Source organism: Panthera pardus, unplaced genomic scaffold, assembly GCF_024362965.1.
Source record: "Panthera pardus isolate Hobbes unplaced genomic scaffold, ASM2436296v1 HiC_scaffold_3, whole genome shotgun sequence".
NCBI classification, from domain to species: Eukaryota; Metazoa; Chordata; class Mammalia; order Carnivora; family Felidae; genus Panthera; species Panthera pardus.
In genome coordinates this window covers 45914417-45939471 of record NW_026526876.1, presented here as the reverse complement: position 1 = coordinate 45939471, position 25055 = coordinate 45914417, and the positions used below count along the sequence as shown (strand labels likewise).

The 25055-nt window shown below is 36.3% G+C and overlaps 1 protein-coding gene across 1 annotated transcript in view; it reads right to left on the bottom strand.

Annotated features, from left to right (window-relative positions):
• Positions 1-8224: 8224 nt before the first annotated feature.
• Positions 8225-25055, bottom strand: part of RAD51C (RAD51 paralog C) — a 36736-nt gene continuing 19905 nt past the window's right edge. Inside the window, exons 6-9 of the mRNA XM_019415618.2 lie at positions 20986-21052; positions 19998-20058; positions 11269-11329; positions 8225-9818 (exon numbers count right to left, since the gene is read on the bottom strand). Of these exons, the coding sequence (XP_019271163.1) occupies positions 9729-9818; positions 11269-11329; positions 19998-20058; positions 20986-21052 (279 nt within the window). The 3' untranslated portion in view covers positions 8225-9728. The remainder of the gene's footprint in view (positions 9819-11268; positions 11330-19997; positions 20059-20985; positions 21053-25055) is intronic.

Sequence of the window (25055 nt, the reverse complement as noted above, 5' to 3'; positions counted from 1 at the left end):
TAACTCACTCGCATTCTGTCTCTGTCTCTCTCAAAATTAAATAAACATTAAAAAAAAAAAAAGAACTCTTGCTGACTCATAAGACCAACCACGCAATGGAAAATGGACAAAAAATATGAACAGTCACTTCATAGAAAAAGAAATAGAGTAACTATGGGCACCTGGCTGGCTCATTTGGTAGAGCATGCAACTCTTGATCTCTTTGTCTTGAGTTCAAGCCCCACGTTGGGCATAGAGCTTACTTTAAAAAAAAAAAAAAAAAAAAGAGGGGCATCTGGGTGGCTCAGTCAGACAAGTGTCCAACTCTTGACTTCGGCTTAGGTCATGATCTCACAGTTCGTGGGTACTAGCTCTGTGTCGGGCACTGTGCTGACAATGCGGAGCCTGCTTGGGGATTCTCTCTCTCCCTCTGTCTCTACCCCTCCCCTTCTCTCTCTCTCTCTCAAAAATAAATAAACTTAAAAAAAAAAAGGAGTAACATTAAAGTAGATGAAAAGATGGATGTCCAACCTCACCTATAAAAAAAGAACAAGAAAAATGTAGTATCACAGTACAAGATGTCATTTTTAAAGTTTATTTATTTATTTTGGGAGAGAGAGAGAGCTCATGAAAGTGGGGAAAGGGTGGGGAAGGGGCAGAAAGAGAATCCCAAGCAGGCTCCACTCTGTCAGCACAGAGCCCCAATATGTAGCTCGAACTCACAAATCCATGAGACCATGACCTGAGCCAAAACCAAGAGTTAAAGTTTAACCGACTGAACCACCCAGGTGACCCTCGTCTTTCTTTTCTGTTTTTCAATTAATTTTTAAAGTAATATTTGCACAAGATTTTATTTTATTTTATTTTATTTTATTTTATTTTATTTTATTTTATTTTATTTTATATATAGAGAGACACATGAACAGGGGAGAGGGGCAGAGTGAAAGGAGAGAATCGTAAGCAGGCTCCATGCTCAGCATGGATTCCGACACAGGACTCTATCTGTGGCAGTGTCAATGCAGAGCCTGCTTGGGATTCTGTCTCTCCCCATCTCTGTGCCCCTCCCCCCTCTCAAAAATAAATAAACATTAAAAAAATGATTAAAAATAGAAGCACCCTACAGCACAACAATTGCACTACTAGATAATTATCCGGAGGATACAGGTATGCTGTTTTGAAGGGGCACATGCACCCCAATCTATAGCAGCGCTATTGACAATAGCCAAAGTATGGAGAGAGCCCAAATGTCCATTGACTGATGAATGGATAAAGATGTGGTATACATATACAATGGAGTATTACTTGGCAATCAAAAAGAATGAAATCTTGCCATTTGCAACAGTGTGGATGTAACTAGAGTGTATTAAGCTAAGCAAAATTAGTCAGAGAAAGACAAGTATCATATGACTTCACTCATATGTGTAATTTAAGATGCAACACAGATGAACATAAGGGAAGGAAAACAAAAATAATATAAAAACAGGGAGGGGGACAAAACATAAGAGACTCTTAAATACAGAGAACAAACTGAGGGTTGTTGGAGGGGTTCTGGGTGAGCGAGGTGGGCTAAATGGGCAAGGAGCATTAAGGAGGACACTTGTTGGAATGAGTAGTGGGTGTTGTATGTAGGAGATGGATCACTGGATTCTACTCCTAAAGTCATTATATGGTAACTAATTTGGATGTAAATTACAAAAAAAAAAAAAAACCTCCAGAAAAACATTTTTTTCTCGTAAAGAACTGGTATACTTCTTATCATTAGACCAAAAGTTTATGTAATCAATTACGTTTTTCTCTTTGCCTTGGCTTATATGACTTCTTAATACAAATTTCTCTTTGCTACTTTTACCGGTATTAATTTTTAAATTTTAAAATTGGTAGGACATGTTTCCATGAGTCTCAAGCCCTTCTTTTTTTTTTTTTTTAAGTTTTTATTTATTCTTTGCACAAGTGCTGGAGGGGTAGAGAGACAGAGAGATCTCAAGCAGGCTCCCCATCATCAGCACAGAGCCCAATACGAGGACTGAACTAACGAACTGCAAGATCATGATCTGAGCAAAATCAAGAGTTGGATGCTTAACAGTTTGAACCATCCAGACACCCCTCAAGCCCTTCTTAGAGAACCCAAGTTTTATATTCTCATAAAACAGGCTACATATAAAATCATTATCAGAGTAACGGTGTTTAAAAACGCACATCTTCCGTGCGCCTGGGTGGCTCAGTCGGTTAAGCCTCCAACTTTGGCTCAGGTCATGATCTTACAGTTTGTGAGTTTGAAGCATGTGTGGGACTCAGCGCTGACAACTCAGAGTCTAGATAGAGCCTGCCTTAGATTCTGTGTCTCCCTCTCTCTCTCTGCCCTTCCCCCACTCACACTCTGTATCTCTCAAAAATAAGCACTAAAAATTTTTTTAATAATAAAAAAATAAAAATTCACATCTTCTATACATAACGAGAGTCAAATGGATAATGAGAGTCACATGCATAGTTGAAGCACAGAAAGGCCAATGTCAATGGTGAACTAAATCTGAAAACAAAGGATTATACCATGGTCAAAAATACACAAACTCTTGTCAACATGTTTTATGCCAAAATCATTTCTGAGGGAGCACAATGTTCTGTAAATTTTTAACAGTAACAGTAAATTTAGGCACTGACGTTAACTAAAAATACATATTATGAACAGCCAGCCTCTCTTCTGCAACTCAATGTTTTTTTTTAAAGCAATAGAACATTTCAACATTATGTCTCAAAACTGAAATGCAGTGTATTAGAATAAAAATCTTAGTATTATTGATTTTGAAAATTAAAAAAAGTGCAAATGTCAGTATTTTTCATATTTTTAATATTGCTCATTTAAGTGAATATTAATAATGCCTCTACAAAAGGAGAAACCACAAAATATCCAACAATGAATTTACCATCATTTAGACCTGTCTTGTTTTATAAATAAGAGAAAGGCATAAGAAAATAAAGGTGCCAGGGGCGCCTGGGTGGCTCAGTCGGTTGAGCGTCCGACTTCGGCTCAGGTCATGATCTCACAGTTCGTGGGTTCAAGCCCCGCTTCGGGCTCTGTGCTGACAGCTCAGAGCCTGGAGCCTGTTTCAGATTCTGTGTCTCCCTGTCTCTCTGCCCCTCCCCTGTTCGCGCTCTGTCTCTGTCTCAAGAATAAATAAACATTCGAAAAAAAAAAAAAAACTTAAAAAAAAAGAAAATAAAGGGGCCAGTATTGATACAGCTTATTAATGTCTCAGATGAAATTAGAATGCAGGTCTTCTGACTCTCGGCCTATGTTTTCTCTACCACACTATAACTTATCACTGGTAACTAGATGTAAACATTTTAGTAGGAACATTATTAACAACAAAAACAGTAATTAGAAAATAAAAATAGTTGATCTAAGAAATGAAAGTTAAATTTATTAGGGTTAAAATTTAAGCTAGTAGGAATAGTTTGAAAATATTCCAAAGACAAATCAACTGTCCCAAACTTGATAAGCAATAAAAGTCAATAAAACAAAAAGTGTTAACTCGTATAAATTTATAAACCATTCAATCACTATTAGAAATAACCCAAATGTCCATCAAGAGTTGAATGAATAAACAAAATGTGGTATATACATACAATAGAATATTGTTCAGCCATAAAAATGAAGTTATTACACATGCTACAACATGGATGAACCTTGAAAACATTATGCCAAGTGAAATAAACCAGGCATAAAAGGCAAAATGTTGCATGATTCCACTTATATAAAATACAGGGATGCCTGGATAGCTCAGTCAGTTGAGCCACCAACTCTTGATTTCAGCTCAGGTTGTGATCCCAGGGTCATGGGATCAAGCCCTGAGTCAGGGTTCATGCTGAGCATGGAGCCTAATTAATACTCTTTCTGTCTCTTTCCTCTTTCCCTCACCCCACCTCTCTCTCAAATAAAAATACATAAATTAATAAAAAATAAAAATAAAATGCATACAATAGGCAAATCAGAAATGGAGTAGGTTAGAGATTACCAGGAGCTTGGTGGGAGGCAGTGTGTGGAATGGAAAATTATTGCTTCAAGGGTACAGAGTTTCTGTTTGGGTGATAAAAAGTTTTAGAAATAGGGATGACTATACAACACTGTGCATGCAGTTAATGTCATTGAATTGCACACTTAAAAATGATTAAAATAGCAAATTTTATATCTATTTTATCACAATTTTTAAAAGTAAAAAAAAAAAAAATTGAGTGTGCCTGGCTGGCTCAGTCCACCCAGGCACCCTAGAAAAACAGAATTTATTCTAAATTTTATTTGAAATACTTATTCATTCAACAAGTAGTTGTTAAATGTATACATGTGTTAAGGCTTTGGATGAATAGAAGAAGGAATTAAAACAGACAAACCATCCTATCCCGAGTTGCTGTGAGGATCAAATTAAATTATGTAAAGGTGTTTCAAAATCATAAGGCACTATGCAAATTCAAGCTAAAAGTTATAATACTTTGGGAAAAAGATACTTTAAAAAAGGATAAATTGTTATAAAATCAGGAAAGAATTAATTTAGAAAAAACCTACTGCATGTTTGAAATATTGCAGATATATGAATTAAAGATATTACTGGGATTATCTCTACGGTTTCCTCTAGCAATAAAAGTCTATAATCATTGCATTGAAATGTTAAGCTTCTATCCTGAAAACAAAACAACAAAAGTCATGAGTTAGGGTGTCTGAGCTTTTAATTCTATACCTTATTATATTTTATACCTTTAATAACTTTTTTGAAATAAAATTTATTTTCCAAGTCCATTAGCATGGAAGAAGTTTCTCAAAGAAGAACAAATTCTGAGTTGCTAGTATTTGTTTACTTTCCCCAGAATGAGTACTTTTTAAAGTAGACTTTTAACGGCCTGTGTTGTACTAACTGTGGCCAGGGCATTGCAAAACATGGAATTGCCTTAACAAATATTTTGGAAATAAATGTTTTGTATGTGTGTGTGCAAATATATCAATGTGTATATATGAATTACCAGAAAGAGTGATCATAGCAATGGCATTTAAATGGAGTAAAAGCCGGAGCACCTGGGTGCCTCAGTCCATTGAGTGTCTGACTCTGGATTCCAGCTCAGGGCATGATCTCTTGCACCGTGAGTGCAAAGCCTGCTTGGGATTCTCTCTCTCTCTCTCTGCCCCTCCCCTGCTCACCTGCTCTCTCTCAAAATAAAGAAACTTAAAAAAAAAAAAAAATCAAAATAAAAAGAGTAAAAGGCAATATACAAGGAACTGTTAGGGTCAGGTGTAAGGCAGGGTAAAGATAAGAGTCAGAAGCTAAAAAATTTTAGCAAAGGCTTTATTGGAACTAAGGTCTTGGGCGAGGTTCTGTGACTCAGGGAGAGAGAGAGAGAGAGAGAGAGAGAGAGAGAGAGAGAGAGAGGAGTCAGGGAAGTCGTGCCTGGGTGTGGTGGGGCGGGGGGGGGGGTTTTTAAGCTGCAGCAGTTCCAGGTTTAGGTCCCGGTGGGCCTTTTTCGTGGCAGGTCATGCTGTCGCTTGGTGATTGGTTGACCTTCAATTCTTTCTGGTGCCCCGCTAGGGGCTTTTCGTTGGGTTGCGCTGGCAAGATGGCCGTCTCCTCTACTGTGGTTCCAAGGACATCCTAACAGGAACTATCTTTTCATATCCTTTTATATATATATATATAGTATGTATATAAAATTTATATATATTTATAAATATATAATTTATACATAATTTATATATATTTATAAATATATAATTTATATATAAATATATATAAGAAATATATAAATATATGTAAATATATAAATATATAATTTATATATATATAATATATATGTACATGTATTATATATCCTTCATTCCCATGGGAATGACTATGAAAACAGTTAAAAAATGGCAATGTCTGTCTCCGTGCTTTTCAAACTTCAGTGTGTTTATCACCCAAGGACCATTATTTCTTGAATGTTACCAAATGAAGTGAGAGGCTGAATAATGGCTCCCCCAAAACATTTACAACCTAATTCTAATATTTGTGAATGCTAATTTACATGCCAAAAGGGACTTTGCAGATGTGATTAAGGGTCTTGAGATAGGGAAATTATCCTGGATTATCTGACTGGGCTCTAAATGTAATCACAAGTGTCCTTATAAAAGGAAGGCAGGACACAGAGTTGGAAAAAGGCAATTGAGACAGACTGGAAACAGAGAGATTGGAAGATGCTACACTGCTGTCTTTGAAGATGGGCTATGAGCCAAAGAATGCAGGCAGCCTCTAGAAGCTAGAAAAGGCAAGAAAATCGATTTTCCTTAGACCCTCCAGAAGGAACGCAGGCTTGCTGACACCTTGGTTTTAGCCCTGTGAAACTGATTACAGATTCCAGAACTGTAAAATAATAAATCTGTGTTCTTTTAAGGACTTAATCTGTGGTAATTTTTTACAGCAGCAATGAAAAATTAATTCAAATCCTAATTTCAATTTCTTTTTTTAAAATGTTTATTCATTTATTTTTGAGTCAGAGAGAGAGAGAGCGAGCGAGCAGGGGGAGAGGGCAGAGAGAGAATCCCAAACAGGCGTGACACTGTCAGTGTCCCACGCGGGGCTCAAACGCACGAACCGAGAGATCATGACCTGAGGTGAAACCAAGAGTCAGACACTAACCGACTGAACCACCCAGGCACCCCCATACTTTCAATTTCTTTAAAAAAGGAACTTGTATGCTTATTAGAAGCATTGTTTATAACTCTAAAACTACAGTAGTAAAACTCCAAAAAGAACTTTAAAATTATGCACAACCATTAAAAACTATCATAGAAAAATTATGTGGAACACATGAGTATATATTGGACTCTTTAAATTTTTTAAAAATATTTATTTTTGACAGAGACAAAGAATGAGCGGGAGAGGGGCAGAGAGAGAGAGAGAGACAGACAGACAGACAGACAGAATCCAAAGCAGGCTCCAGGCTCTGAGCTGTCAGCACAGAGCCCAACACAGGCACGAACTCACAGACTGTGAGATCATGACCTGAGCTAAAGTTGGATGCTCAACCAACTGAGCCACCCAGCTGCCCCCATATTAGGCTCTTTAAAAAGCAGGTAAAGATTTTTTAAAAAATTTTACGTGTACACATTTTAAATTTCCTAGATCTCTACAGACCGAGTCGTCATCCCAATATCAATGTGTCAAAGCCCAAACCTCTGTGTGACTATATTTGGAGCTTTGGGAGTTAAATGAGGTCATACAGGTGAAGTCCTAATCTGATAGGACTGGTGGGCTTATAAGAAGATGAAGAGAGTTGGGAACGCAAGCTGGTGCAGCCACTCTGGAAAACAGTATGGAGGTTCCTCAAAAAACTACAAATAGAACTACCCTACGACCCAGCAATTATACTACTAGGCATTTATCCAAGGGATACAGATGTGCTGTTTCAAAGGGACACATGCACCCCCATGTTTATAGCAGCACTATTGACAATAGCTAAAGTATGGAAAGAGCCCAAATGTCCCATCGATGGATGAATGGATAAAGAAGATGTGGTATATATATACAATGAAGTATTACTTGGCAATCAAAAAGAATGAAATCTTGCCATTTGCAACTACATGGATGGAACTGGAGGGTATTATGCTAAGTGAAATTAGTCAGAGAAAGACAAAAATCATGACTTCACTCATGAGGACTTTAAGAGACAAAACAGATGAACATAAGGGAAGGGAAACAAAACTAATATAAAAACAGGGAAGGGGACAAAACAGAAGAGACTCATAAATATGGAGAACAAACTGAGGGTTACTGGAGGGGTTGTGGGAGGGGGGATGGGCTAAATGGGTAAGGGGCACTAGGGAATCTACTCCTGAAATCATTGTTTCACTATATGCTAACTAATTTGGGTGTAAATTTTAAAAAATAAAAAATAAAACAAGTTAAAAAAAAGATATAGATATCAATTAAAAATAAAAAAAAAAGAAGATGAAGAGAAAAAGATCTCTCTCTCTCCATGCACATTCACCAAGGAAAGGTCCTGTGAGCACTCAATAAGTAGATGGTTGTCTACAAGCAAGGAAGAGAAGCTTCACCAGAACCAAATATCCGGGCACACTGATCTTGGACTACCAGCCTCTAAAACTGTGAGAGAATTCTGTTGCTTAAGTTTATGGCATTTTGTTATTGCGGCCCAAGCAGACTAAGATTTAAGTATATTATAACTAGAAGAACAGTGATCTTTTTAGCAAAAACAACTTTGAAAGGATATTTACATAAAGTTTATTTATAAAGAGTTGCACACACACAAAAAAGTTACAACCAAAAAGAAATACACGTGGCTTTGTCTATATCCTGGGTTCTATAGTTCTTTACAGTGTTATGATGCTTTATAAAATGAGATTCCTATAGTTCTGCTCCCTAGTAACACTGATATTTATCACTAATAAACCCCTGTCTTGATTTTGTGATTGGAGCATAGAGAATATAAAATGATGGGTAATTTTTTTATAATGACTGCATTAATAAAAATATATGCCTTAAAGACCTCAAAAATAATTATAATCAGTCATCCTACACTCAAATAGTCATTTGAAATTAGTCTTCTATAATTAGGACAACCATATGCCTGATTTGCCTGGGATGGTCCTGGTTTATGTCCAGTGTCCTGATGTGATTGTTAGCAGTGTCTAATTTCATTCTCAAAAAAGTCCTGGCAAACCATAGTTATTCTATGAATAATCAATTACAGAATAACTGTGTTTTTTAAAACTTTATAAATTTAGTGTTCACTCTGGGAGAGGAGGAAATACCAGTTGCCTCTAAAATGTGGACACCATGGTTGTCACAGTACATAAGATTCAATTATTTAAATAATTTTCTTCCATTGGGAACCAGAGTAAATTTTGTGAATGAATTGAGAAGTACTAAAAAGAATCAGGTGCCAAAATACTTTTAGATGATTTTAAAACCATTCAAGAATCCAAATTTTTAATTCATACAAACAGTGTTAAGATTATTCAAAGGAAAATGTCAATACATCTAGAATTCTAGAATGGATCACACCGTGTTTCAAAAATATAGAGATAAATAACTGTAAATTTATCAACTTGACTATTCTGGAAGATGTATGTTATAGACAATTTCTATATAGGGTAACAGCTCCAAAGTCCTTCCCTTAACATTATAAAATAACATTAAAAAAATACACAAATGGGTTAGATTTTAGGATTGGGGTGACTAAAATCACATTGGTCATGTAAAGTTTATATCCGACCATTAAAACTGAATACAATAATATGCTGACTCATGGTGCTGGCTTTTCATTACAATAATAAAAACAAGTCATTTTTAAGAATTATGAAAACTACATTTAAAGAGGAGAACAAAATAGGAATGTGAAAAAAATATTTTCTTCCAAGGGTTTTCTAGGCAATTAGCAAAAGAGGAAAAAACAGTCTGAATGGTAAATTCATACTGGCCACATGAGATCAGCTTTCCACATCTGCAAAAATACAATACCTGTATCGTTTCTGCTGAATGTTACTAAAAAACAAAATGGGGCAAAATATAATTGTAAAACTGCTTTTGAAAAATTCAGAGAATCATACTAATTAAATGTTTTTCACATTCAGTTCCTATGCTCTTGATTCAAACATCCCATAGTGTGTGTTTACATTTTATAATGAGTCTACTACTTTGTATACATTACATCTTACAGCATCAATACATATGTATACTTTAAGATTAGTCTTTGGATTCCTGTTCTTCTCATTCTCGTGACCGTTTCCGGGAATTCAATGAACCTTCTGTTTGCCAAGAACATGCAGGAGCAACAACAGCATCTCTAAATCCCTGAGGCTGGAAGATGAAAAAATATACAAGTATGCTTTAAGAACATCTAAAATAACAACTGGTCTTCCAAATATTTTTAATTGATAAGAGAGCTACTTTACTGAGACAGAAGTTACCAACCACTGTGAATGAAGAAGTTAAACCTCATGAGTACGTGTCCAAACCAGAGCTGTACTAAAGTATTTTATATCTAGAGTATTTTTTATATGTATGCGTGTATTTATTTATACATATATATATATACATATATACACACATACATACAAATTTCAGTGCATTATAAACATATACTCTAAAAGACAATCCTTTTATTTATTTATGTTTATTTTTTAGAGAGAGAGAGAGACAGAGTGTGAGCAGGGGAGGGGCAGAGAGAGAGGGAGACACAGAATCTGAAGCAAGCTCCAGGCTCTGAACTATCAGCACAGAGTCTGATGCAGGGCTCGAACTCATGAACTGCGAGATTATAACCTGAGCGGTGGGACGCTTAACCAACTGAGCCACCCAGGTGTCCCTAAAAGACAATCCTAACAAACTTTATGGTGGCTCTATTGGAAGAGGTAAAAGGAAGTAACAGGTATTAATTACTTAGGTGCTTTACAAATTATTTTCACAACTAAATAAAATTTTCCAGTTAGGATACTTTATTTTAAATTTTAGTGTTTTATTTATTTTTGAGAGAGAGAGAGAGAGAGACAGAGAGAAAGAGCACACATGAGTAGGGGAGAGGCAGAAACAGAGGGAGACAGAATCATAAGCAGGCTCCAGGCTCTGAGCTGTAAGCACAGAGCCTTATGCAGGGCTTGAACCCACGAACTGCGAGATCATGACCTGAACTACAGTTAGATGCTTAACTAATTGAGCCACCCAGGTGCCCCTCCAGTTAGGATACTTTAAATGCACCTAGGCAGTACAAAGACTAAATCGATGATTCAATTTCAGAATCTCTATTTCTGTTTTTGTCCTTAAAAATGAGACACCAAGAATATATTTGGCTCAACACTACTGATAAATATGCATATTTCAGCCAAAAAGAGTGTGTTCTATGATTTTAAATTATAGGAAAATTAACATTTTAAAGCAGGATATATTTGGTGGCTATGATAGATCTATAATATCTACAGACTAAAATGAGTAGTGTTAGTATTTTTTCTTGGAAAATCTTTAACAACTTTCACTTAAAAAATTTTTAATATCCTGACATTACATATGGCATGGAACACACTAGCCTACAAATAAGTATTTCCTCTGTTCTTAAGAATAAATTTCAGTCCAATTGTGACTAGAATATTCTGTATATATACTACTATTTTGGGGATAATGTTCTAAGCATCAAAAGCTGTCCTCAAATATGCTTGCTGCCTACAGGAGTTAACAGAAGCAATTTGTAAATGCTCTCTTCAGATAATTACTGCCCACCAACACCAAAATTCCACTCTAATCAAATGATACTGACTGTGATTTGAAACAGTACTGTAGATTCCTTCTGGCTTGGTGATTTGCACAATGTTGCCAACCTGCTTAGAGAAAAAGAATAAATATACACAAATACATGATCTTAATTAATTAGTTCAGATGACTGATTTAATAATTTAAATTTAGTTTTTTCCTACAATTCTATTGTTCTCTAAGGACACAGAAAGTAGAAAGCAAAGAAATATCAAAAATACTCCCTTTAATCAATAGCTATATGTATGCACATAATAATTATTTTATATAATAATAGACTTGTTTACCTAAGTGGAATTTTAAGCAATCTAAAAGTCCAATGACTAATTCAAATAATTTTCTATGTGACAAAATACTATTGATGCTTAAGAAAATAATGTGGAAGAAAATATTTAATTAGATGGGAGAACATTAATAATATATTAAGTAAAAGTTATGCTGTATGATCCCACCTTTATGAGTAAGTATGTAAATACACATAGACAGGAAAATTAGAAGACCACAGTCAAAAAGTTAAGCTGTTATTACAGGATAAAAGGAGGTTTTTTGTTTATATTTTTCCAACTTTTTGCAGTCATCATGTATTTTTTGTTATGATAGAAGTATTAACACAATTTCTTGGGATATAAATGAGAAACACATACTCATACCAATACAAATAAACAAGAAAGACACATTCTTTCAAAATGATTGCGTCCAGAAGAATCACTGTCATGACAAGAACAAGGTCTGTTTAGGCAGAATTCAAAAAATTTTTTAGTGTTTATTTATTTTTGAGAGAGAGAGAGAGAGAGAGCAGGGGAGGGGCAGAGAGAGAGGGAGACACAGAATCCGAAGCACCTGAAACAGCCTCCAGGCTCTGAGCTTCAGCACAGAGCCTGACGCAGGGCTCAAACCCACAGACCATGAGATCATGACCTGAGCTGAGGTCGGACACTTAACTGACTGAGTCACCCAGGCACTCCTGTTTAGGTAGAATTTTATTATGTACTATGCAAAGTAATATAAAACTAAAAGCTGAAAGTAGTTAGAAATAAAATTCTAAGTTCTTATTAACTTTGCTCAAATATTGTAACAGCAAACAAATATAAGAAAAGCTTTTATTATTTAAAAAAATTTTTAATTAAGTAAGCTCTCTATGCCCAACTTGGGACTCAAACTCATGACCCCAAGATCAAGAAGCACGGCTCTACAGACTGAGCCAGCCAGGTGCCCTAAGCAAAAACTTTTAAAGTTCCTTTTAAAATCACTTTAAAACTGATATAACTTATTCACAATAGGCAAAAGATAGAAGCAACCCAAGTGTCTGACAGATGAATGGAAACATAAAAAGTGGTTTCTATGCATAATGGAGTATTATTTAGTCTTAAAAGGAAAGGAATTCTTGTCACGTGTTATGATGAACATTGAAAACTATGCTACGTGAAAAAAGGCCAGTCATAATAGGACAAATATTGTATCATTTTACTTATATGAGGTGCCTAGAGTAGTCAAATTCATAGACAGAATGTAGAATAGTGGTTGCCACAAGCTGATGGGAGGGAAGAATAGGGAATCAGTGTTTAATGGGAAGAGTTTCAGTTGGGGAAGAAGGAAAAGCTGTGGAGATGGATGGTGGTGATGACTGCACAATAATGTGAATGTACTTCATGTCACTAAACCGTACACTTAAATGAAAAAAATGATGAATTTTATGATATGTACAATTTACCACAATTTTATTAAAAAAATTTTTTTTAAGTAAGCTCTACGTCCAACATGGGGCTTGAACTCACAACCCCAAAATCAAGAGTGGCATGCTCTACTGACTGAGCCAGGTAGATTTACGACAATTTTTAAAAATGGATAAAACTGCACAAATAGTTTCTAACACAGAGAAAAATCACAAACTCTCAGAGTTAAAAGGTTCATTAATTTCCATACAATATAATGTTGATTTTTCTTTCTTTTTTTTTATTGGCTGCTTGGAGTTTATTTTCCACTTGGTGCAAGGCACAAGGTTACAAGGTATGTCAAGATGCCTTGTGTGTGGCTTAGAAAGTAAAGAGTGGGGTTCTCTCAACTTCCTTTTTGGTGTTTTGCCGTTTTGATATAAAAGAACCCAACTGCTTCTGCTTGCTGCAGCCTACCTAGTCTATGAGGAGGGGAAAGATGGGTAGGGGTTGTGATACGAGCTTAGGGTCTCCTAAAGCCTAGTGGCTGGTAGTGGCCACTCAGGGCTGTGTTGGCTTTGCCAGGCTGGCCACCAAGCTGCTTCCTCATGGTTTCCAGAGCCAAGTCACAGGTGATCGTGCCATTGGAGGCCTGGGGATTCCAACACTGTAGCCATGAACAGGAGAGTAGACTTCCTGAAAAAAGAAGCTTGCTTACCACTGACCCAAGTCAGCCTTGGGGAGACCAGGGTGGTAAGGGATGGCTTCCCCAGGATACTCTGCACTTATGCAGGACCTGTTAACTGGAAGTGGAACGCTGGAGGCACCAGTATTAGTCATGGGTGGCCACGAGCGAGCCACTGGAGAGGATGACTGCCATGCTGTTGCCTGTAGGCTGATGGAAACTTTGGCACCAATCCCTTACGGGCCTTGGTGTGTGATCACAGGTGGCAGGGACAGGGACGCTAGGCCACATAGCCCATGGGAGAGGAAGCCACAGAAGGCCACTCCCTGACCAAGATGCAAGCAGTGTCTAATTTGTTTTCAAAGAAAATTCAAAAAGGACATCTTGGTTTATGATCTGTTACTCTTCAAATTTTGAAACTGCCCCTCCACACAGGCACAATTCAAAAGAGAAGCAATCAGAGATCACAGTCCATTAGCTTAATGTCTTAGGTTTGTACTTTTAGGACAAAAATGGCAGAATCCAAAATGTCATATACTCTGTAACTGCAACTGTATACAAAAATGAAATAATTGCTGAGTAATATGTAATATAAGAATAGCATTAGGGGGGCGCCTGGGTGGCGCAGTCGGTTAAGCGTTCGACTTCAGCCAGGTCACGATCTCGCGGTCCGTGAGTTCGAGCCCCGCGTCAGGCTCTGGGCTGATGGCTTGGAGCCTGGAGCCTGTTTCCGATTCTGTGTCTCCCTCTCTCTCTGCCCCTCCCCCGTTCATGCTCTGTCTCTCTCTGTCCCAAAAATAAATAAAAAACGTTGAAAAAAAAAATTAAAAAAAAAAAAAAAAAAAAGAATAGCATTAGGGACTGAGATTATAAGTTTTTACAATGCTTTAGAGTTGATAATTCTAACTTTAATACAAAATATAACAGAAAAGGGGCGCCTGGGTGGCTCAGTCGGTTAAGCGGCCGACTTCGGCTCAGGTCACGATCTCGCGGTCCGTGGGTTCGAGCCCCGCATCGGGCTCTGTGCTGACAGCTCGGAGCCTGGAGCCTGTTTCCGATTCTGTGTCTCCCTCTCTCTGACCCTCCCCCGTTCATGCTCTAAAAAAAAAAAAAAAAAAAATATATATATATATATGTATATATATAACAGAAAAATTGGGGCACCTGGCTGGCTCAGTTGGTACAGCATGGGATTCTTTTTTTAATTTTTTAAAACATTTATTTATTTTCGAAAGACCGAAAGATGGCACAAGAACAGACAATCAGATCAATGGAACGGAATAGAGAACCCAGAAATGGACCCACAAACGTATGGCCAACTAATCTTTGACAAAGCAGGAAAGAATCCAATGGAATAAAGATAGTCTCTTCAGCAAGTGGTGCTGGGAAAACTGAACAGCAACATGCAGAAGAATGAACCTGGAACACTTTCTTACACCATACACAAAAAGAAACTCAAAATGGATGAAAGACCTAAACGTTAAGACAAGAAGCCATCAAAATCCTCGAGAAGAAAGCAGGCAAAAACCTCTTTGATCTTGCCCACAGCAACTTCTTACTCAACACGTCTCAGGAGGCAAGGGAAACAAAAGCAAAAATGAACTCTTGGGACCTCATCAAAATAAAAGGCTTCTGCACAGTGAAGGAAACAATCAGCAAAACTAAAAGGCAACCGACAGAAAGGGAGAAGATATTTGCAAATGACATATCAGATAAAGGGTTAGTATCCAAAATCTATAAAGAACTTATCAAACTCAACACCCAAAAAACAAATAATCCAGTGAAGAAATGGGCAAAAGACATGAATAGACACTTCTCCAAGGAACACAACCAGATGGCCAACCGACACATTAAAAAATGCTCCACATCACTCATCATCGGGAAAATACAAATCAAAACCACAATGAGATACCACCTCACACCTGTCAGAATGGCTAACATGAACAACTCAGGCAACAACAGATGTTGGCGAGGATGTGGAGAAAGAGGATCTCTTTTGCATTGCTGGTGGCAATGCAAGCTGGTGCAGCCACTCTAGAAAACAGTATGGAAGTTCCTCAAAAAACTACAAATAGAACTACCCTACGACCCAGCAATTGCACTACTAGGCATTTATCCAAGGGATACAGGTGTGCTGTTTCAAAGGGACACATGCACCCCCACGTTTATAGCAGCACTATTGACAATAGCCAAAGTATGGAAACAGCCCAAATGTCCATCGACGGATGAATGGATAAAGAAGATGTGGTATATATATACAATGAAGTATTACTCGGCAATCAAAAAGAATGAAATCTTGCCATTTGCAACTACATGGATGGAACTGGAGGGTATTATGCTAAGCGAAATTAGTCAGTCAGAGAAAGACAAAAATCATATGGCTTCACTCATATGAGGACTTTAAGAGACAAAACAGATGAACATAAGGGAAGGGAAACAAAACTAATATAAAAACAGGGAGGGGGACAAAACAGAAGAGACTCATAAATATGGAGAACAAACTGAGGGTTACTGGAGGGGTTGTGGGAGGGGGGGATGGGCTAAATGGGTTAAGGGGCACTAAGGAATCTACCCCTGAAATCATTGTTTCACTATATGCTAACTAATTTGGATGTAAATTTTAAAAAATAAAATTTAAAATTAAAAAAAAAAAAAAAAGACCGAGAGAAACAGAGCATGAGTGGGGGAGGGGCAGAGAGAGAGAGAGGGAGACACCGAATCTGAAGCAGGCTCCAGCCTCTGAGTTGTCAACACAGAGCCCAATGCAGGGCTCAAACCCATAAACCGTGAGATCGTGACCTGAGCTAAGTCAGACACTTAACCAACTGAGCCACCCAGCCCCCTGAGCATGGGATTCTTGATCTCTGAGTCATGAGTTAGAGGCCCACTTTGGGCAATGAGATTACTTACAAATTAAAAATAAAAGTAAAAAAAAAAAAAAAAAAAAAAAAAAAAAAAATATATATATATATATATATATATACACACACACACGTACACACACATATGTATGTATACATATGTGTGTGTACATGTATGTATATATACATGTATGTATATATGTATATATGTGTATATATACATATGTGTGTGTGTGTGTGTATATATATATATATATATAGAGAGAGAGAGAGAGAGAGAGAGAGAGGTATGGTGTATTTTAACCTGTCTGGTTAAAAAATCATTCTTTTTGATTCAATAAAACAAAAATTAGCTAACCTTCTGAAAAATTATCTAAATCACATCATATCACAATATGTCCAAAAAGATACCCAATACATCTGAATTTTCTGAGAAAATTATTAAAAAGTAAATGAGCTTTTCAGAAGCATTTACATGTTTATTAAAAATCCTAAAGTCAAGTAGGCATTAAATATTCAGGGTGAAAATTTTCCTCTAATTTCTAGGTAAAAATAAAATTTTATATTTCATATCTGCATCTCAAGAGATCTTTTTAAACAACAAACTAAACCAAAGAATCACTTGGCTCATGGCCCCAGCTATGATGAAGCTTAACATATGGCTGAACTACACAGTTTGGGTCAGGAAGAAATAAGACAGAAGCACAATTTGTGCTCTAAAGCTGAGCACACATATGAAACACTATGTGGGGGTGTTGATGTATTACTCCACTCTACCACCAGATCTTTCTGGCAAAAAGTGATATAATTCTGAAAAATCTCAGCCTCATATTATCATGAATATGAAATTTGGAGGAAATCCCACACAATATACAGGACAGAGATAAAAGTATTTATTTGAATAACTATTGGAATGTTATTTCATTGTTAGTCAGAGGGTAAAAGGGGTTTCTGGTTAAAAGATGGGGACTGAAGCATAAGATAGGACACTTAAGTTCAATTCTCAATATAAATTTGGCTAGTCAAGGTTTTTAGTTTTCTACTCTAACTGGAAGTGTTCATTTTTATAACTATTTTTCCCCAGTGTGAATTTCTATTTTCATCCTTTCAAGATAAACTAGATGTTAAAACACATACAAGACTTCATGCAACTTTAATGACTTAAAGATAACTGGTTTCAAACAATGAAGAACAAAACTATTTTAATTCTACTAAATGAGGTCAACTTATTCTGATCATAATAAAGTATGCAAATTACTTATATATCTCTAGCTGGGGAGAAAAAAACAGTTTGGAGAAAAAGGATTTTATCTAAAAAGGAGGATAAGAGCTATACTTTCAGATTTGCTGGCAATCAACACAATACTATAATTACATTCTAGAAACAGCAATTATAGGAAAAGAGACTATTATAGAGTCAGCTATAAACTTTGGATACTACTACTTATTTCATAGAGTTATTTGGAAAATAAAATGAAGTATTATATATACATACACATACAATGCTTAGTAGAGGATAGTTAATAAATATTCAATAAATGGTAGCTATTATTTACTACTTAATTAATCTTTCTGGGCAACCTTGGTATTCTCACTTCTATGTAAGTATAGATCCCTCAAAAAATTATCGAAGGGATTATTGAAGGAAATGTTGTATACAAAAACTGCCCAGTTAAATACCTAGTATCAGCAAGTAGTCACTAAAATAATAGTCTGGGATATAGAAAAAACTTATGGAACAGATTTCCCCTAAATCCATCTAATTCATTGTCAAGTGTTCTACACCATTCTCCACTTTCTTGGAAAGGATCAGTAAGAAGCTGGAAGTCATAAAATGGCTAACTCCTAAAAAGTAAGCATAATCTTCTGATCTCATGGGTACCTAACCAATGCTAACTTCTACAATTTGACAAAGAAGGCAAACATCTCCTTCCAATGAGTGCATTAAAAGAGGAAACATCTTTGGGGCACCTGGGTGGCTCAGCCAGTTAAGCATCCAACTTCAGCTCAGGTCATTATCTCACAGTGAGTTTGAGCCCCGCGTTGGGCTCTGTGCTACAGAGCCCGGAGCCTGCTTTGGATCCTGTGTCTCTCTCTCTTTTTGCCCCTCCTCTGCTCTCTCTCTCAAAAATAAATAAACATTAAAGAAAAAAAAAAGATGGAGCATCTTAAAAAACAAAAAGACCCCAAACAAAAAGACTGAAACATCTTGCTTTGCTTGTATTATTTTTTAGATGTATTCTATTAGTGAATATTTAATAGTAGAATAAAAGTGGCCATTTAAAATGGAAATTCCTAAAAACATTTAACAGTGGGATGCACTTTACAGAAAACCTAAATCTGAGAAAATACAAGTAATATGTTCATAAGATTCTCATCTGCAGAACTGTTGCCAAATGTTTACAATAGAGTTTGTTGCCAAGGAAAGAATTCCTTTTGTGATCCAGAATACAATGACTTATTTACAGAACTGGGGGATGGAAGTTAATTGTAAAGCACTATGTATTATGGGGGGTGGGGGGGGAGGAGAGTTACCTGAGCTCTTTGGAAATGCCATTTTTAAAAGGGACACAAACCATGTGAATTAGTTTCAAAAGATGTATATAAAAGTAATAAATTCTGCTATGAGTTCAGAGTTAAGTAAAACCTAATTTGGTCAGGCATGATTTTTTTCAGTTTGGAGAACAGAGAAATGTAGATAAAGAACTAGACAATATCACTGACCAGACCTGATTTATATTTAAGCAACTCTTTTTTTTCATCTTTGCCCACCTGCTGTCTCACTCTCCCCCCATTCATTAGAGCACTTCCAAATGAAGTTCTCTCAGTTATACCAATTAATCTCAAAGCAGAGAAGCTGCATAAATCTGACATTTCTAGAAGTGTATAATAAAAGACTCCACAGCTTTCATTTGCCTATTTTAAAGAAAATGAAAGCTGGTTTGTTCACTTGCTCAGCAGCTTTAAAAATAAATACAAAGGTTTCACGCTGCCATAGTTTTATTTTAAAGAACAATACTTGTGAAAGGCAGGTAAGTAACTGGATAACAAAAGTAGGATAGCAAAATACAAAAGAAAACAAAAATAAACACAATTTCATACCCAAAATATATTTAGCAACTAAGAAAAACCATCCTATTTTCCACATAAATTGGCCTAAAGCTAACCTCAAAGTTTTCCTTTTGTCCTGATTTTATTCTTCTTTAAATCCCTTCTAGGAACAGAGAGTACCCACCTCCTGCAAGACTAATAAATGGTACTTGGTTTCAAAGAGCTTTAGAAGGTAGCATTCCTTGGCCACCTACTCATTTCAGGTGCACCCCATCATTTAAATATTCCAAAGCATTTCCTATGTTAGCTAAATGTGTAGTTTAACAATATGTTTCTATGATTTCTCTAGGTGATAGAGAACAAGGCAACAAAAGCTTTAGTTCATGGGGGCACTGTAGATTTCATCCACTGGAGTAGATCTAAGAAAACATAACTGTTCGTGTAATTAACCCAATATTCAAAATTATTAACTTGTTTCTATACTGACCTTTGATTTTGGTCCCAATGAAAGATTAGCCGTATTGTAGCAGCATGTCCCCAGCTTTCCCCTAGTGGGAACAAGAACAGAACAACTGTATATTACCTTACTGACAAGGTTATAAGTCTTTCAGAATGCCTCTGACCAAAACAGTTTTATTTTACCTAATTTAACACAAGAATATACTTACACTTTCAAAATCCCTTGTATATGGGTGGCAACTTGAGATTAATAGATTTTTACCTATCTATGCAAATACTGCAGATCTTTATCCTTTATTTGCTTTCAGAAAACTTTATAGTTTGAGTCAACATATTTGTCAATCTTCCTTATCACACTTACTAACATATTTCCGGCTACCAGAAGAAAAGCAAAAACTCGGACAGAATATTCTTAAAGAATTTAGTACAAAACAATCTCGAAACACTGTGTCCTAACAAAACCATGACTGAGGTTAGGAAAAATCATAAGTCTATTCACTGTAGTGTGATCAGTATTTAAATGGATTTACCCTTCTTACTGACTAAGACTTTCTGAGGGCAAGAGTCATCTTATGAATACTGATATGCTCAGTACCTGACACAATGGTTGCCGAATAGTAGATGCTCAATAAATGTTTGTTAAATAACTGAAAGGAGGAGTCAGTGTCTAAGGACACTGTGCTCCATGCTCACTTGTCAGTGAGTAAGACAGATACAATCTCTGCTTTCATGGAACCTACAGTACTCAACAAGCATCAAATGAAAGAGGTAGAAAAAACTGTTAAATTAAAAATGCGGGGTGCCTGGGTGGCTTAGTTAAGTATCTGACTCTTGATTTTGGCTCAGGTCACGATCTCACAGTTCTTAAGACTGAGCTCCATGTCAGACTCTGCACTGAGTGGAGCCTGCTTGGGATTCTCTCTCTGCCCCTCCCCTACTCACACACACTCTTTCTCTCTCAAAATAAATAAATAAACTTTAAAAAATTAAAAATTCTTATCTGATTAATTACCCACCCAATGCAGGAACCAGCAAGGCCTGATTTCTATCAATTTTTGTTGTCATCTGATTAGTTAAAAGTACCTAAAAAAGGTGAGAAAATTAGGTGAGTCTCTCCCCAAAATTATCAAATAATCCTGTGACTTTACTATTCTGAATACAATTTAAAGAAAAACATATTTAGGTAATGAAAACTTTTCTGATAAATTCTTAAAAATTTACCCATTAAAATGACTAGTTATCTGAAAACAGGTTCTATTGAACATAAACATTTTTAACAGACAAGAACAAAGTTCTAATTGTGAAAATGGAAGAATAAAAATAGATAATACATAATACATAAAGGTCTAAAGAGACCATGTATAAAAACTTCCTAAATGGGAGTATTGGAAAAACCTCACTTTTAAAAATTAAGTTTTGGATAAGCCAATAGAATCCACCAGACCAACAGTAGCAATATCAGTAGTGGTAATAAACATTTATTGAGTACTTAATAAATATCAGAAGCTATGCTAAGTGCTTTACCTTCATTATCTTATTTAGCCTTCACAACTACTACATGAATGAAGTATTATTATTATTCCAGTTTAACACATGAGAAATCAGAAGCTTACAAAGATTGAGTCTTTTTTTTTTTTTAACCACTGTTGCCTCTCTAGAATGTACTTAATCAAAAGAGTGTGACATACTTAATAAATACTCACTGTTTCCTCTTCAGGAAAGAGACAAATACAGTATTACCATTTCTGGTTTTATAGGAAACAAAAACTGAAGCAAAAATTAGGAAAAAAGACCTAAAATCATAAAGAAAATACAGAAGAAGTGGGAAAAAATGAAACCCAGTAATCAGGTCAAATGACTCCAAATTATGACTATACTCGTCTGCTGATAATAGATATAGGTGTTACTTTATTCAAAGATGGCCCTCAAGGCTAAAAATATTACTAATTCTTTTGGATTAAATAGTGACTTACAGAAAAGATTCCATGGTTTGAAGGAGAGCAATTTTATTTTATTCTTTTTGGTATTTTAAATTAAATTAATTTATTTAATTAAAAATTTGTTAATGTTTATTTTTGAGAAAGAGAGAATATGAGCTGGGGAGGGGCAGAGAGAGAGGGAAAGATGGGGTTCAAAGTGGTCTCTGCACTGGGGCACCTAGGTGGCTCAGTCGGTTGAGCATTCAACTTCAGCTCAGGTCATCATCTTATGGTTTATGAATTTGAGCTCTGCATTGGGCTCTGTGCTGACGGGTCAGAGCCTAGAGCCTACTTCAGATTCTGTGTCTCCCTCTCTCTGCCCCTTCCCTACTCATGCTCTCTCTGTCAAATGTAAATAAACATTAAAACATTTTAAGGGAAACAAAACAAAACAAAGAGGGCTCTGTACTAATAGTGGAGAGCCTGATGCCAGGCTCAAACTCAAGAACTGTGAGATCATGACCTGAGCTGAAGTCACTTAACCGACTGAGCCACCCAGGCACCCCTCTATTTTTTAATTCCAGTATAGTTAACATAGTATTATATTAGCTTCAGGTGTACAATATAGTCATTCAACAATTATATATGTGTGTGTATACACACACACACACACACACACACACACACACACATCTTCCTTATCAATTCATCTGTTGATAGATACTTGGGTTGCTTCCATATCTTGGCTATTGTAAATAATACTGCAATAAACATGGGGGTGCGTATATCCTTTTGAATTAGTGTTTTCTTATCCTTTGGGTAAATACCCAGTAGTGTGATTACTGGATCACATGTTACTTCTATTTTTAATTTTTCAGGAACCTCCATACTGTTTTTCATAGCGGCCGCACCAATTTGCATTCCCACCAATAGTGCCTGAGGACTCGTTTCTCTTTACAACCTCACCAACACTTGCTGTTTCTTGTGTTTTTGATTTTAGTCATTCTGACAGGTATGAGGTGATATCTCACTGTGGTTTTGATTTGCATTTCTGTGATGATTGGTGATGCTGAGCATCTTTTCATGTGTCTGTTGGCAATTTGTATGTCTTCTTTGGAGAAATATGTGTTCAGGTCTTCTGCCTATTTTTTAATTGGATTATTCAGTGTTTTTTGGTATTGAGTTGTATAAATTTTTTAATTTTCTTTATACTGTCCTAACCCAAAAGACATTTATTCTGCCCTGTAAGCAGTGAGTTGTATAAATTCTTTATATATTTTGGATAACTCCTTATTGGTTATATCATTCACAAGTATCTTTTCCCACTCAGTAGGCTGTCTTTTAGTTTCATTGGTTTCCTTTGCTGGGCAGAAGTTTTTTACTTTGATGTAGTTCCAATAATTTATTTTTGTTTTTGTTTCCCTTGCCTCAAAATGAAGGACAGTAATTTTAAAGTAGAGAAAATGAGTGTTTAAAGCTGACTTAATACAGTAAAAGATTATCTGGCACTTCCCAGCCCCAAATTCTCCAGAAAGAGTTCTTTTAAATATTCTTCCAATACAGACCTTCCCACCAGAAATATGACAGATACAATTGCAAGCTGAAACTGATAAAGAACTTCTATGAAAAGCAATGAAAAAAGTTACCTGTTCTGAAAAAGTCATCAGTTCCATAAGAAAATGGAGAAAGAAAAGGCTGTTTGGCTATTCCCACTGCAGTGGTATTTTTATTTGTCTACAAAGGAGAAATCTGTGCTCCATCTAGATTTCAATTAGCCACCAACTGGACGACACATTTTCTTCTAGCTCCTCTTCCCTTAAGTGCCACAATGGCTTCCCCATGTACTACCTCATGCCATGCATCTTAGAACAAGCTAAGCGGAATGTAAACTGATAATTACCTGAAATACAGGATTAACTGGCATCCCCAACATGCTGAATAATACCCTTTACAGACTACCAAGTATTTAAACTCTAGTAACTGGGATATTTATTTATACCACCACTTTTTGGTTAGAGGTGCACCATCCAATTCTGCAGCCATTAGCTACACATAGAGCTTTTAAAAATTATAGTAAAATCTGGGACCCCTGGATGGCTCAGTCAGTTAAGCATCTGACTCTTGATTTTGGCTCAGATCATGATCTCACAGTTTCTGGGTTCAAGCCCCACACCAGGCTCTATGGTTGATAGCTCAGAGCCTGTTGGGATTCTCTGTCTCCCTTTCTGTCTCTCCCCTTCCCCTGCTCGTGCTCTCTCTGAAAAATAAACATTTTTTTTAAAAACACTCTTTAAAAAATTAAATTAAAATTAGACATTCAGTTCCTTAGTAGCACTAACCATTTTTCAAGTGCTCAATAGCTATGCAACTGCTATATTACACCGAGCATTTTCATCTTCGCAGAAAAGTACTATCAGACAGCACTGGTTTACAGAGTACAGGTATCTCCTGATTTTCAAAAGTTCCTGTTATGCCATTTCACTTTTATGAAAGACCTACATTAGTACCTGTTTTTGCTAACCAAAATAAATCCAAAGAGGATTCGCACTTTTATGGAAAAAAAAAAAAAAAGCAAAAAGCAAATACAGCATTAAAGCATTTGTTTTGCAGTGAACCATTATAGAGGCAGAGAGTACCCAGACAGGGAGAGCAGCATCACCAAGCTCCTTTCCCTAGGAACAATACTCAGCATCTTAGCATCAAGCTACCATAGCTTTGAACTGTGTCTGTAAGCATCTGTGCTTTATCTTGATTTACTTCGTGCACCAAATTAATCTGTCCTAAGGTATCAGAAAAGCCTAAGAAAAGTTACTTTTTTGGGGCACCTGGGTGGCTCAGTCCCTTCAGTGTCTGACTCTTGATTTCAGTTCAACTCATGATCTCATGGTCATTGAGACTGAGCCCCACATTGGGCTCTGTGCTGGGCCTGGAGCCTGCTTGGGATTTTCTCTCTCCCTCTTTATTTATCCCTCCCCTGTTTGCACACGTGGGCTCTCTCTTTCTCTCTCTCTCAAAATAAATAAATAAACTTAAAAAAAATAGTGAAAGTTAAAAAAAAACCAAACGTCTATATAAAGGTATTTGGTTGGCTCAGTTGGTAGAGCATGCAACTCTTTTTTTTTTCTTTTTTTTTTCAATATATGAAATTTATTGTCAAAATGGTTTCC